Consider the following 16,630-nt stretch of genomic DNA (forward strand, 5'->3'; position numbering starts at 1 on the left):
GGTGGTGAGAAACTGAGGTATATTTTACTTAGCAATGAACAGCTCCTTCCAAAAAACTTATAGTTCTTTGTATGCATACTAACTTTGTAGTTTCAGTGAAAACATGAATATATTGATCATCAATATATTATGGAGAGAGCTTGTCTTATAAAAACAAAAAAAAAGAAAAAGTACACAAATTCTGTGAGTACATGTTATGTCATCAAAACTAGGAGATGAAGCAAAATCTCATTTTATTTTATCATATTGTTTGCTAGATGACTCAGATTTTCCTGACATTTACCAATTCTAACCCATGACAGGAAGTTTAAGGGATCAGTGACAACCATAAAATTTACATTTTATACATACAAGTACTGAAAACATCAGGTTTTGTTCCAACTGAATATTATTTTTTGTATTTTCTTGTTTTCATAACATAAAGTACATGAACTCTTTGCCTCATTTGAAACATCTGTTTAGTAGTTTGACATTTCTATTTCAGTCTACTAAAAAAAAATGCTCATCTTTTCTAAAATACTTATAACTGCTTAGAGGTAAATATTCAGAATTTGCTTTTTTCAGCCTTAACAAGCATGCAAGTGTCCCTACTATATTTTAGTTCTGGAACAGTATAGCCCTTAACTTCTTTGTTTTAATTTGCAATGACAAAGTTCCTACTGTAAAATGGGAAATAGGAGGCAGTCTCATGGTCATAAGAATGAAATAAATCTGCAGTTTTAGATAGAACTCTCCTGTGTTCATTTTCAAAGGTGTGCTTTGAAAATTAAGCACACCTTCCCCTATCTGTGGAATCGAAAAGGGATCCGTGTTTTATCGCACGGAGACCAATCTGACTGAGCATCTGATTAAACAGTCACAGCAAGCCCACGTCAGGCATGTAGTAAATGTTCACAAATACAAATTCAAGTGTAAGTTAGTTACCATTTCAATAGTCTTCCCGATAACAAAAAGCATACACCTGAGTCAGGGTAGAAAGCATAGAGCTGTAAGTCTGAGCCACTTTGTTTTGCCTCCAGAGTCGCTTACCACGAGTGGTGCGTGTGCGTGCTGCCTTGTGCTCACCCAGATGTTACCTGTAGGAAATGGACTGATCAGCAAGCTGTTGTTCAGTCACTTCCTTCTCATTTTATGACAGCATGGGAGAGATTTTTCTTAGGACTCAGTAGCAGGAAAAGATGTACTTATACAAATCTATTTTGGGGACATAGTTTAGATCTTGTTATTTATTATATTTTCATCTCTCCTTTGGCCATTGGAACATTTAATGTTGACTTTGAACTCTAACTCAGTGCCTCATCATGTGCAATTTTGAATTCAAGCATTGTCTTTACTTTCACCCTCTCTCCTTTATTTTCCCTTCATCCTGACCATCCAGACATTTTTGTCTAAGAAAACTTTTCAGTGAAACCCTCTAAGCTTTTTTTTTCAGCATTGTTTCTAAATTCATATAACTATGTATACTTACAAACAAACTTAGCATATTGCTTTCTGAGCTAAGGTATTCATTATAAATAACTGGATTACGTTGTTTTGTTTGCACTTCGTTCTTATTTTGACTTCAGGCACATAACTTTGTTAGCCATACTTCTTAATTTATGGAACTTTGTCACAGCCAGTTGACACAAATCTCCTTTCTTTTTGACCTTATTTTCCTGGGTCACCTCTCTGCTTTCTTCCTTAGTTTCTCTTATGCATTCCTTGAAATAACTCAAATACTATCTTTGTATATTGAACAAATTTATAAAATATTTTAATTACATGGATATAAAAATAAATGTGTTTTAGATCTTATTATGCTGCTTTTAAAAACTCAACATTAATTGGGTGGTTTATCACTGTTTCTGTGTTTTATTTCATTGTTTCTGACTGCTACATGACAATTGTCAGGCAATCGTCACTCTAAGTGATTAAAGACAAAGATTGTCTTTAATTCAAACTAACACATATTTAATGATCATGTCTATAAATAACACCTTTAGATCTGAGTAAAATTTTTTATATCGTCATCTGTCAACATCATTTATGTATCTCATTGTTATTCTGAATTCATCCTATATTTCCAAGATTTCTGTACAACCTACACTTTCAAAGCAATTCATGTGGCTTCCCATTTCACTGTATCCTCATCAGTACTTAATATTTTCTATTTTCTGCCTTTTTTTTTTCTGGCTGTAAGATAGTAAGATAGTATCTTGTTTAAAATTGCTTTTCTTAGTTGACCATTAGGTTTCATACTTACTGCCCATTTGGATTTCTTCTTTTTAACTTGTCAACTTGACTACCTTTTTCATTCTCTTGTTGTTGACTTTCAGGAACTTTTTACATCATTGGTTCTTGAATATAAATGTCTCAAATTTCTTTTTTAAGGTGTTTAAAGTATAACACTTTTTTTTACAATATGGTACGGATCACTTGTTCTCATGATAGCTTTTTTCTTGGCCTTTTCTTATGTTAGAAATAAAGTTTCCACATTTGGAAATAATTTGGAATAAAAATAAAATTTTATTTGTTCTCTATAGAATAGGATGTTTCCCCAAGTGATCCATTAAGCAATTAACACTAATTTTGCTAGTTAATCATTTCTATCATATATCAGGTTTACATTGGGAAGTGTTTTTAATAAAAGGAAAAGTTTTTTATGCTATTTGATATATATTCTGTAGCCAACCTTTTTTTCTCTGTTGAAACAGACTGTATCAACAAACAAATAAATGTGTAAATTGCTGATCTTTGTTTCTTGACTAAACTGATTTTATTGTTCAGTATTCAGGAGTAAAACAATTCAAAGCCTATATCTGTCTTTTTGCTATGAAAATTGTGGAAGCAGATGGTTGATACATATGGAAACCACAGCCTCTTCTCAACCAGCTACCAGATGTGCAGGACACTTTGTTTAATTATCTTTCTTTATTTCTTTCTTTCTTTTTTTTTTTTTGACATTGTGAAACACACTGAATCAATCTTTATAACTTAGAATATTAAAGCCATTTTCAGTAAGAAAGTATCTTTGTAGATTGCCTATAAGAATAATTGATAAAATGATATGTACCATCCTCCTGAACAAGGAAATCTGGTCTGCAGACATAGAAAACACACAACTAGATGAAAACAATTCTGTGTTTTCTAAAACTTTGATTTCTTATCATGAAAGAAATAACTGCTTTTTATAACCAGCCTTGATTAAAAACAACAACACTTTTAATCCAGTGATCAAAGATCTGTATTTTCGTGGTTTAAAATACTTTCACAATCTGCATGTTTTATATAGAAAGTAGACTAGATAACTCATATTTTTTAATGTATCATTCACTCACAGGAGATAAAGTAGGCAGAGAGCAAAGGATGAGATCTATTAGCATGTTTGCATACAGGTTCTGTTCAGGTGCAGGTAAAGTCCTTGGACTATTTTTCCTACCTGTGTATGAAACAAAGACTTCTTTTATTAGTTACTAACTGCTCCTGAAATTACTTCCTTCCTACCCAAATCACTTTTGGCCTGATCTACAAGACATGACTATTTTTTTAATATATCCTTGTGAAGCTTCTAATATGACTAAAGTGATAAAACTTGCATGGAACAATAATTTGAGTAGGAATATAAATACCAGCTTGTACACTGAAATTGTGGATATTATTGAGTTACAAAAAGAAACAAAAACAAAATGTATGGGCTGTAAATAAAGTATTAATCAAAAGTGAAAAATTTAAACCTGGTAAGAAGTTTTTAAAATTGATTGGTAGAGCATGGAAAGAAAAGAAATATAAGACTAGGGCAATATGGTGGCAGAATAGGGTTGGTGAAGAGAAAATTTCACAAGTTGCCCTCACTGTCTGCCCTTCACACATTTTCTTGGACTGCTGGTATAACTCACATTAAACCTTTATTAAGTATTCAGCAGACTGAAATAAGAAATGCATTCTTTATGCTTACAGTTTTTATTTAAATACAAACCAAAATAAATTTATCAATAAAATACAAATACAAACCAAAATAAATTTATCAATAAAATATGAACAAGCCTATAAATCACTTATATCTTTATATAATGTGATACCATTTTTCCCCATTGATTTATAGTTTCTCTATTATCGTATCATGGGGCCCAGATGACTGTGTGTGTGTGAGAGAGAGAAAGAGAAAAACATCTGCCCTCGGTTATGTGTGCCACATGACAACTCAGTTCCCCAACACTTTATTCAAGTGACTTTAAAACTTCTTAGTACATTACTACACAGGGATGTTGTTTGTTTTTCATTTGACTGGAACATATCATTAACATGTTAATGATTAAATTCATCTTTGTTCTTCTCAGCAGCTGGGAACTATTAAAGTTTTGAAAATGGGCCAGAATCATGAAAAACACAAATACTAACAAAGAGGTTGATTTCCATATATTCCCAAATATTGATTATTTATTTGTATCAATTATCATAGGGAAGAATAATGCACCAACCTAGAAAGTTCTTTAAGAAAACACAGTGATCTCCATAAATGAACTTATTCTAACCCTCCCCCCCCACACACACACACACAGCTAATAAGTGGCTTGGGATATGAGTCTGGTTAATTCAACAATTCTCACCTGCTTGGAGAAGGAATAGAGTATGAATAAGTATGAATAGAGTATGAATAAGTTCTCAATCAAGCATGACAAAAGGAAGTAGATTTTGAGGAAACATAACATTCCATCCATTTGTTGAAATAAAGGGAAAATAAAGAAAAACTGAAGGACTTATTTTATATCTTTGCCAATATTGTTGCATGCTCAAGTGTACCAAAGTTAACAGGTAAAGTAATGGCCTAGGGAGGAAGGGGAGTAAAGGAGGCTTGATAAAGAGATGGCATTTAGTTAAGCCTTACTCAGAATGGGAATGAACAGCCCAAGGAAATCCCTCTACGTAGTCATATAAGTCTTGAAACAGCATCAAACTGGACAGGAAAGCAGGAACAGAAAGGAAGATTTGGGGGAGTCTGCCAAAGATAAGGTCAAAATAGCCATGGGGGTATGCAAGTCTAATATAGTGGTTACAATAGTGAAGGAGAATTGATGTTTCTGAAGATCAACATTGAAGAAATGTTAATAGGAATCTGATGTATTGCATGTGAGGACATAATGAAAGACAAATATAAAATTTAACAGTCAGTGATAGGGGGAGGAGAAGAATAATGATGTAATAAATGGGGAAATTAGTAAATGGAAAGGAACCAAATTGAGTGGAATGTTTGAGTGGAAAGAACTGAACTATCAGTTGTGATCATGTAAATCTCAGTGTTTTATAATTAACAGGAAAGACAAAATAGTGGGTCTATTTGTAACATGTACTATGTTAAGAAAAGTGGTTGAAACAAAAAATTATAAGACTTCTCAAATGTATACAAATGAAACATGAGATGAGAAGGAGTGTGCCTTGGAAGGAATGGAAAAATCTGCAGGAGAAATCAGGAAAGACACAAGGAGGAAGTAGGACAGTGTTAATAATGTGTACAACACAGAGACAGAAAGACTTAAGGCGGCAGGCCCATCTGTTAAATGCAGCCACAAGCTAAAAACAATGGCAATTATTGCCAGAGGTGTGATGTGATCACAGTTGATTATAATAGATGGTAAATTTATGGAGAAAGCTAATGCGAAAGAGGAGACTGCTGGGAAGCCTGTGAAAAGGAGCACAAGTTTACCCTTGGCTGGTGCTAAGGGCACCTTCCAGCCCAGCCCATCAGTAGATGACTCAGCAGTCCCACACAGTGATGAGGATTTTTGGCCGGAGGGCTCTTCCTGCTTCCTCTTTGGAGAACCTCTTGAGTCACTAGCTGTAGCCTTCTGCCTACTAGGGCATGGACTAGCCAAGTCAGAGGAAGCCCTGGTGAAGAACCTTTCATCCCCCACCCACAGTACTCAGAAGATGCTAGGAGATCAATTTACCTTCCATGGCTGAAAAGAGAGACCTTCTGGGAACCTCATAGTTGATCATTACTGCACATAGTGGACTACGGTCTTCCTACACCACCCACCCCACACTGTCACACTATTCACTAATTACACAATGACCGCACTTGAGTTAGCACACATAAGTGATCACTGCTGTGTCAGGTGTGCCGGGACAGATCGTGGATTAGAAGGTTTGAGGCCCATAAGCCTGGCAGGGACCAACGGCCAGGAGCAGCACACCATGCCATCATGGCCGTCACTACCTGCCAACGTGGCTGTGGTGGTGGCTTCTACTCCCTCTTTACGTCAACAAAAGTGAATATTCCTTTTGTTGTATTCCCCAAGGGGAAGTTTGTCAGTGTAGTGTACATCTTCTTTATACCGCTCTGACTCCATCACCCTGGACCACAGGAAAACACATAGCAGTTTGCTTTTACCTAGAGGAATGTGTTTAGGAAAGGCCAATGTAACTATTGATAGTACTGCACCAAGTAGTCCTACCTGGGTTATTTCATTGTCTTCAATCCTTTAGTTATAGTAGGATTATATGAAGAAAACTAAGGCAGAAAATACACACATGTACCCTAGATCACACAATTAGTAGTAGAAGGGTCAATATTAGAATGTAGTTCTGTCAGATAGCCACTTGTACAAGTGTTGATAGTAAAATATGAGTATTTATTGAAAGCCATGTGTGCTCTTTTTCACCCTGCATTGCAATTATTTACTTACTCATAGGAGTAGTTTGCCTGATTTATTATGGTGTAAACATTGAAAGAACATAGTTGAGCACTGAGATCCTTCAGAGCAGAATTTGTATTTCACTTGTTTGTTTCTTAATCTGTTCTAAATGGGCAGCCTTGTAGAAATTTAAAGAATGTAAGATTGCTCACTAAATTAATGCGTGGTTGGATTTTTTTTTTTTAATCTTTTTGGTAATGGGACCTCTAAACAGAGGTTCTTGTAGAAATATTAGTCACTATGATGAGGCAGGAGAAAAAAATCCCCAAACTGATGTAGGAAATGACATTTGTTCTGTCCATTTAAAAAGACAAGTTAAAAATAAATAAATTTTCCTTTCATTCCAACTTTGCTACACCAACATGAGTTTTTTCTTATGATTAATTCAAATCATGGGAAACAGTTCTCTCACTTTGCTCTTAACAATATATGTGAAATAACCTCTAAGTCACTGATAAGAAGATCTCAAATGTAAATAAGTTTAGGGCACGCACGCACCCTGACACAAACTATGCAACTTCTATCGCCCAAGAAGATCTGGATGGAAGGGAAACACTCTGAAAAATCAGAATTTCCACACTAACTTATGTTATGACCTCTCTTTTTTGTATAATCATAATATATCAAAATATTCTAAGTAACCATCAGTTTACGACTGGATTGCCTTAGCCTCGTAAGGCTCTGCCTGGCCCAGGCAAGCAAGCCATGCCCCGGAGTGAGAAATTCCTCTTGAAGTCATTAATTTTACAATTGGCTGATTAATAAAAGCAATTGGCTGTTATAGCAAAATCTATGTTGTAATATGAGGCAGTACTAGAACATGTTAAAAAATAACCAGAGTTCTTGTACTGCCCAGATGAGAACCCAAATCTCATCACTCTACTATCTTACTTAAGTTTTCTATTCAGTTTTAAAGGAACTACTTAAGCTTTCTATTCTTTAGTCTTTAAATGAGCAACTTTACTGTATCTCTTTTAGTGATTGATTTCCAAGAAAATTACTTCATTCTAGCCCTCTACTTTACCCTCTAGGATGTCTCAATGAGAATGAAGGTCATTAAGTAGTAATTAGGGTTAAAGGGACTTTATTTTAGCTAATCATCACTGTGGTAAATATAACAATACTAGTCTTATATTTTATGAATTGGTGTACCTGTCTTAACTTGAATTGATTTGAAGAATAATGTTATAATCTCAGCTGAAGGTCAAAACGATCCCAAACTGTTGTTACAAAAAAAGATAATTGTGATCCCTCTGCTCAATTCATATGCTAATGTTATCCCACTACTAGTGTAATGTACAAAATAAAGTTCTGCTGTGAGCAGAGCAGGAAGACTTGCACCCAAATCTGACTCCCTTGTCTTCTTTGCGCCTGCTCCCCGCCGCCCCCCTTTTAGCAATCTCCCCTCCTGGAAGCCACTCCCATCTTAAGACCCTGCCTGTTCTGCCCTCCAACAGCCAGTGATGGGGCTGTCCCCCACAACACCCACACCTGATTCAGTAACTTAGCATGTATATATGTATATGTATATTTATCTGTCTGTCTATCCATCTGCCACTTTCAGGTTTTCATCATGTGATAACAAAAACAGACAAAACTCAGTAATACTCCAATGTCATTAACTTTCTTGCTCTTACAGGTGAAGACAGATGACAGAGTGGTTAAGATGGACCTTGGTTTACTCTTCCTACGGATTCGCAAAGTGGACGCTGGGACCTATTTTTGCCAGACAGTAGAGCACAGTTTTGTTCATATAGTCCGTAAAATCACACTGGAGGTGGTGGAAGAGGAGAAAGTGGAAGAAATGTTTAACAAAGACTACGACGAGGACGGACCTCACAAGATGCCTTGTCCTGCGCAGAGCAGCAGCCCACAGGGTGCAAAGCCATGGTACAAGGAGTTCTTGCAGCTGATTGGTTATAGCAACTTCCAGAGAGTCGAAGAATACTGTGAAAAGGTGTGGTGCACAGATAAAAAGAGAAAAAAGCTTAAAATGTCACCCTCCAAGTGGAAGTATGCCAATCCACAGGAAAAGAAGCTCCGACCCAAAGCTGAGCATTATCGCTTGCCCAGGCATGCTGGACTCCTGACGGGGTGAAATTACTCGCCTCTGAAGAATCTATATTTGGAACCTAAAAGAGAGAGAGAGAGAGAGAGAGAATGAGCGCGAAAGAGAAATCATCCAACTCCTTTGCATTACTTAACATGAGCTTTCTGTAATACAGAAATGACTATAAAGGTGTTATAATAATTTATTCTGTATACTCACTTGACTGGTTAAGAATCACATAAAATTAATTTTTTAAAGAAGTGTTTTGCTCAGTGATTTACATTATATTTATCAAAAGTGACCATAGTGGTAATTTTAGGTATTGACTGCTTTTCTCTGGCAATTATTATTTGATTCTTGGAAGACAACATTACTGCAATATTGAAGAAAAAATAGAATTTAAGTATCACATAAAAAATAAAATACAAATGGTTTAATCTCTGAGTTTTATCTTTCCACTATAATGTAAAATATGCAGTATATCAGATACGTTAACATTCTTATAAGACTGTTTGTACTGTTAAAGAATTATGGTGTTAGTGTTGTCTAACCTACGAGTTTTCTGACGCGCAGGTATGTTATAGTTCTAAACCATGAAGGAAAAATTGTGGTTACGTTAAGGTTTGTGCCTTTCATAAAACATTCCATAAACCACATTCACAGTAAGTAGTTAATATTTGTTGCTTGATGAAAACATGTACTTCCAGTTTCACTCCCGGGTGGAAAGAATAAAGTTAAGGTAAACTTCTGATATATTTGTCAAGCTATAACTGAAAAAAATTTGCTGCCCTCTTGTGGTTGAGGACTACATTTTCTTTCTTTTTTTTTTACAAATACTTGTAAAAGATTTTGAAAGTTTAATGATAACTACATCTATTCCATTTTTAGAAAAAAAAATACATTAGTGCTTATGCCATCCTTGTGGATGAATATAACATGTTGATGAATAATTTATTACTTCACAAGCCAAAAATAAAGGCGTTACGACACTGAAACTCTATTAAAACTTAAATTTTATTTTTCCTAAATAATCTTCCCTAAAATCTAAAATATATTTCAGAGACATAATGTTTATTTATGAAAAAATATTAAAACATACTGCTCTCAGTTGTCAAATTTTCCTCTCTGTTATGTTAAAGGTAGGAAAATAATTTCATGAATTCATTTAACTACCAAAATGTTCAGAGCTATCTTTTTCACCTATAAAATTAAGTGATTTTATTTTGAGAATGTTTATTTCTTGAAGTTTCTCCTCCTCCTGTTCTATCATGTCTTTACCTTTTAAAACATGAAATTTTGTGGTGAGAATTTTCATTTAAATAAACATGAAAAGCAAGTGGATAGAACATAATACTTATGAATATTTAAATGCTAATTTTAATAATACTTGTTTTCAAACTGAGTATATAGGTTATCTGACTAAGAGATTTGGTGTTGATAATTTGTAATAGCTTGCATTCACCTAAAAAATTTTAAAAAATTGTTAAAGTTCATCCTGTAAGCACAAAGGGTTTAAAGGATACACAACTATAATAATAAATATTCTCTGAAAAAATTCACTTGCTATTTACCTTAAAGTCCACCGGGGGTCATTGCTGCCCACCAAAACGAACTACATCAGCCCATACGGAAGATAAGAAACTGTCTTCCTCAGTGTGGAGAAGTGGAACCATAGCCACAGAACACAACTCTTCTCAAAGCCTCTCTTTTATATATTCAAAGTAAACAGATAAGTCAGTCAATCACAATTTATTGAAAATATTCTTTCATTAGAGGCAAGAGCAGTATTTTCTCTGATATTTGAATTTATAAATTCAAGTAAGACAGATGTGGCATACTAGTTATCATTTTACGCTCAATAACACATACAAAACAATTAATTCAGTGATAGCAGTGATGCCACTTGTGAACTAAAAAATGCAGTAACTAGAGAATTAAACCTGAAGAAAATACTGTGCCATAGCTTTAAGCATGAAGTGGAACTACAAGTTGGTCAACTAAAATAAAATGACTACTAGCTAGAAAAGAAGGTTTATATAAAATACTAAAATTGACCCTAGAAAAATAAATCCCAAGAAAGTATTTTAAATTGCTGATTTGAAAGAAACCTGATAAAATTTGAGGGTTCAATCCAGCAATTCAGGAAAAGCATTGATTTCCTATATGTGTGAGGGGTATTTATTTTATGTTTTGTCATCCCTTTCTTCCCACTTGGAGGTGCCAGCATGGCACACACAGTGGCACAACATGAGGTAAATCTCTATTGCCTTTTAAAAGACCAACCAACAACCTACATTGTTCTGTCCTTGAGAATCTGAAACCTACCACAAAATTATATTCTGAATCTTATTCATCTAGGGTTAGAACTCAAATTTAGAATCTCCTTTGAGAACTGCACAGGCTTGGAAAATCAGAGACAAATGGGTTAGATTTATTTCCTTGTTCTTGAATAGGGTATGGGTAGATAGTTAGCCACCTGCAAGATGAGGACGAATTCTGACTTCTCCCTGACCTTCTAAATTCTATCCAGACATCACACTTCCTGAGGGAGAGAAATCATGCCTTCTGGAAACACACGACTGGAATCAAAACCACCTCTCTGTCCTAGTTTTAAAGAAGCATCACCAAACCAGTTCAGTCTATTTCTTCAGACCTCTTCCAACCTATTTTCTGTAAGGGGAGGACCTGTAAATAGAATGATCCTTATAATGTAAAACAACACACATCTCCTCTTTCAATGCCCTGTCACCCAGCAATATAAAGGTGCAGATTTGTTAGTAAAAAGAATTACAATTTAGGGTTTTACTTCAAGATTTTTGAGGTCTCTTTTGCATCTACTGTTCCTCGTTGCTAGTATTTTCTTTTGTATTTATTACTGCATATTTCAGTATATAACTATCAACTTGGGAAAACAGGGATTGAAAATAGAAATAAACACTAATAAGAACTAGAGGGAAGGAAACAAAGACTTTGCTTGTTTAGTAAGTGGCAATCTCTTTAGTAAGAGATTTTTCCCTTCACACAATTTATTAAATACTAAAGATTTTTTCAAGTGTCTAATATTTCCTAGAGGGTGTAGGGTTTTGTAAATCTTCATAGTGCTTATGAACATTTGTAAAGTTTGTAAAATACGATAAATCGTTTTAAGTGTTAATGTTAAGCATGAAGCAAACAAAGCAGCTGTTGTCCTTACAAATGTGTTACCTTATAACATCCCTTAGCCTGTGAATATAGAATTACTTGGCATTACATAGGTGTTCTTTCTCCCAGGTGAAAGTGCTGAGTGATGACAGTAAGAGTTGATGCTCTTTTTCATAAAACAGAGTATCACATTGAATTACCTTCTCAAAAGCAGTGCTCATGTTTCAGGCCAACAACTGTTGCATTTGAATGAGATATAAATAATAGATTCTCAAAAAACACTCTTCGATTGTAGTGAGTTATTTAAGTTGCTATGTTTATTTCATCTTATTTTCCTTCAGAAGATGGCATTGTATTTTTGACTTTCATTAAATTGAATGTGTTCTGTTTGTGTTTTAGTGGCTTAGTGATAAGCTAGAGGAACTATACAGGGGTATCTTTGTCTGTGTGATTTCCTTTCATATGCTTGCTTGGGTTCAGATGGCATGTGCCATATATTTTTTTCACTGATTATAAGCCATGAGACTTATTATTACTTGTTGAAGCTACAAAGACTAATGACAATGTCTCTTTGACTATCACATGGATATGCCACTATGCACTGCATAATTTGTCTATATATTATATACATTTCTATTTGGTTCAATTTAGATGAAAAAGAAATAAATATTTGCTAAACCATTAAGTTCTGTCCAAGGAGTGCTTTCTAAGGTTTTCGTCAATGAAACTCATGTTTTGTGCTGTATCAACCTAGAGGTAAATGTATAATGGTAGGCTAGCTCTGTTTTTGTTGTTATGTAGAAATCACTAAAGAATTCAATTCTCTTTCCTTGGAAATAAATGTGTCTTCATTATAACAGAGAGTCTGTTTCTCTAGGAGCAACAGTCTGAAATTTCTTTCAAAGCTGCTTCATGCAGATGAGATAGAAAATGAATGTTTTTAAAAACTGTTAGTAGAATGGTCATGATTTTTTCAAGTTTCAACTTCTGTCTTATCGTATCTGAATTCTGCTGTTTGTAAGATTTGGAATGGTTATTTAAAGAAGATACAGGGTTAAATGAATCTCTCTTTTGAGAATTGTTTTCAAAACAAGTTTTATTTTATTGGTAAATAATTAGTCACAATGTTTTAGAAGTTGACTTTGGCAGCTTTCCAAGGTAGTGTTTAGGACTTCATACTATGACAAGGCCATTGATGTTTATACATGCTTCAAATTGTATTCACTTATAATACGAACATTTTTTTAGTGTAGTATTTAACCCATTGAAGCTGTTCTTTAGTTACATATTGAATCATAAATCTAGAAAAAAATATGTGCTTCATGGGGTGTAGAAATGTTAACACTATGTAGTTTTCTGACTAAATAAATTTGCATTATACTTAAGAGTATGTTTACATTTCATTACAAAAATTCCAAGAGAAGCAATTATGGCAACTAGAAACCTCTTGCCTACTATTAATTGGAACGAAAGTAGGCACTCATCTACTTACTCAAAAGTGTATGCCAGTCATTTGGCCATGTACTTCATGGGGTGTAGAAATTCTAATGACACCATGAAGTTTTCTGACTAAATAAACTTGCATTATGTTTGAGAGAGTGTTTCCATTTCATTGCAAAAATTCCAAGTCTTCATTTTACACTCAAGATATAGCTTTTATGATATATTTGAAATATTGGAATGCTGTTAAAGTTACTTTTAATCATACACTTTGAGACTTCTGGTCTGGATAGCAATGAAAAGTCATTGGTTCGGAGGAGCTACAGTGATGTGACAATAATCAGTGGTATATGGAAAGGAAAGAAATTATTGAATAAAAACAACAAATAAGATAGAGCAAGAGGGCTCTGACCAGGAGTGAGTCAGCCAGCTCTTCGCTTGAATTCCCAAACCTCAGAGCTGTGAGAAATCAGTCTCTGTTAGGTAAGTTACCCAGTCTATTATGGCACTTTGTTATAGGCCTGAGAGGCTTTAATACATAATAGGAAACACAGAACAAGGCAGAGAGATTAGAATAAACAGAAATATGCAAAATGAGCCCACTAAGAAAACAAAAATGAGCCCAAAATTTCTGAAAATATCTAAAGTAAATAAGGAGTGGTATCTGGAAAAACTGATAAAAAATGGTCTCCCACCTAGGATGACTAGTTGCTCATATCCTAAATTAAGTTAGGATACTCAGAAAGTTTCCAAATTATAGTTTTTGTCTCCATGATTCAGAGGTTGGTTCCAGGAAGAGGAAAATGAAATTACAATCTCACTCTCCAACTTGAGAACACCAAAAAAAAAGGTAAGTAACCTGTAATGAACGGATGAGCCTTGCAGTTATTCTATGAATTCCATTTAGTTGGGACAGACAAAATGGCTTCCTATTTTTACATGTTTTTTAAAGCAACTTGAAATAACTCAAATTCATTATCTCAGGATTTTCATAAACCAGAAGTCCAGGGACAACATGCCCCAACCTAATTCTCTGCCTGGGATTTCAAAAGGCTAACATCAACATACTTCCACATCTTGAGCGCTAGAGAAAAAGCTTCTTCAGGTACTTGGGAGAGAATTCTCTTTCTGTCTCTCTCTCTCTCTTTTTTAAGATTATTTTATTCATACAGAACTGGGGTACAAGCCAGAGGAGCAAGGGCAGTGAGAAGATTCACCAGAGAGACAGTGGAGAGCAGAACAGGCAGATCGAGGAAGTGCACTGCTGATGGGAGCAGAGGGCAGGTCAGGAGTGGTCTGCTGCACCTTGTGGGTCATCCCGGTGCGGGGAGCAAACTCACACTGAAACGGCTGTGGCCAGCTTGCAGTGTTGCTTCCTAACCCGTTGCACCACCAGGGAGGGCCCGGGAGAATTCTCTTTTTTGTGGTCCCTCTGCCCTCCCATGTCCCACATCAGCAGTCAACTCGGGCCCTTCATTGACCTGGAGACTCCCTGATTTCATCTTGATGCTGCTTTTCTCTATTTTCTCTTTACCTTTTCTGTTTCAAAAGGTTTGTGATGCTCCCCATCCATTTTATACAGGCTAATCTTATTGTAAAGTTTATAACTTTAATTATTTCTGCAAAGTTCCTCTTGCCACAAGATAACATGTTTTCAAATCTGGGAAATTGGAGCAGGGGAATATTGGGGAACTACAGTCCATTCTCTGCTTCACAAAGATTTTCATTCTTTCAAAATGCAGAAAGCACCCTCTCCAGGTCTCCAAAAGTCCATTCCTATCATAACATATGCTCAGTTGTCCCAAATCTTATCATTTTCTTCTAAAACTGTGTGCCTGGAAGTCTTGGTGAATTATCAAATGTCATACCTTCCTAGCATACAATCCCCATCCAGTTGTGGCCCAAGAAAATAAAGGTATGGGTTATCTGCTGCTACCGTGCAATGATGGGACAGGCATGGGACAATAGTTTAAAGATATTCTGGTTAAAACAGAGAAAATGTTCAGTGTAATTACCAATACAAAAATTAGTCAAAATTTAGACTAGTAACCTCCATTGGGTTTCGAGGTTTATGAATGTTCTTGAGTGGTCCTCAACTTTGACCTCCAAATCTCTGTTTTGAATTGTGGATTCTCTATTCCACCCTCTAGAGTCCACAATGAATTTTTTTAAATGTCAAAGGAAAAACTTAGCTTTCCTTAGAAAGTTAATGTGAAGCATGGAGGGAAATATTATTATATTACCTCCCAATTTTTAAAAATTACCTTCTAGTTAAAACCAGGATGATGTGTTATTGAGAGATGACATTGAATGAGTACGGTAACATTCTACTAGTAGGTAAATTATGTCTCCATATTTATATTCCCTAAAATGTTTGTGGGAAGGTGAGGTCAAAGCAGGATTCAGGGAGAAATAACAGCAAATCTTTTCATATTCATAAGCACATAGTATGTTTAGTAGTAAATTTTGCAATGCATTATCTCAATTAACACTGAAAAACAAAATGAAACCTCTTTGAGGTAGGTGTCTTTATTTATAGATGAGAACACAGAAGTAATTTTGTAAATGTTAGATCCAAGAAAGGAGTTTAAATGAAGTGATATGAAAGCCAAAGAAGTGAACCTCTAAACCACCTGATGATGTGAGGACTTTTTGTTTGGTGAGTATGTAAAGATCTCGTCATCTTTTTTTTTTTTAAGATTTATTTATTTATTTGTGCATACAGAACTGGGGTACAGGCCAGAGGCTCAGGGGCGGTGAGAGGCTTCACCAGAGACAGAGTGGGGAGCAGAACAGACAGATTGACGAAGTACACTGCTGAGGGGAGCAGCGGGCGGGTCAGGAGAGGTCTACCATGCGATGTGGTCCAGGCGGCAGGCGGGAATCGAACTCATGCGGAAGTGGCTTCAGATTCTCAGTGCTGTGCTTTAACCCGCTGCGCCACCAGGGAGGGCCCTCGTCATCTTTTTAATTGTTTTTAGTCAGGTTTCATTTTTGCTCTCCAGTTCTTATCTTAGTCGTCCTCCCTGTTTCCCTCCTCTGTTGCTTCCTGTCCTCCAACTTTACCCAGCAACCAAAGTCATCTTCCTAAAACAGATTCCATCCTGTCCCATGCTGCTTAAAACCATTCAAAGCTTCTGTTTCATTGATAAAACAGACTGCTTACCTTAACTTGACTTATGCTTTACAAGTCATCTCAAACTCCATCCCCATTCCACTTTCTTTTTTTTTTTTTAAGTTTTATTTATTTGTACATACAGAACTGGGATACAGATTAGAGGTGCAGGGGCAGTGAGAGTATTCACCAGAGACAGAGTGGGAGCAGAAC

At 35.5% G+C, this 16,630-nt stretch overlaps 1 protein-coding gene across 1 annotated transcript in view; it reads left to right on the forward strand.

Moving 5' to 3' along the window:
* SEMA3E (sema domain, immunoglobulin domain (Ig), short basic domain, secreted, (semaphorin) 3E) overlaps nt 1-12,544 on the forward strand; it is a 222,076-nt gene extending 209,532 nt beyond the window's left edge. Inside the window, exon 17 of the mRNA XM_004676887.2 lies at nt 8,311-12,544. Coding sequence (XP_004676944.1) covers nt 8,311-8,769 — 459 coding nt within the window. The 3' untranslated portion in view covers nt 8,770-12,544. The remainder of the gene's footprint in view (nt 1-8,310) is intronic.
* Nucleotides 12,545-16,630: the final 4,086 nt, after the last annotated feature.

The sequence above is a fragment of the Condylura cristata genome, unplaced genomic scaffold, assembly GCF_000260355.1.
Source record: "Condylura cristata isolate star-nosed mole 26May11 unplaced genomic scaffold, ConCri1.0 scaffold00005, whole genome shotgun sequence".
Classification (NCBI taxonomy): domain Eukaryota; kingdom Metazoa; phylum Chordata; class Mammalia; order Eulipotyphla; family Talpidae; genus Condylura; species Condylura cristata.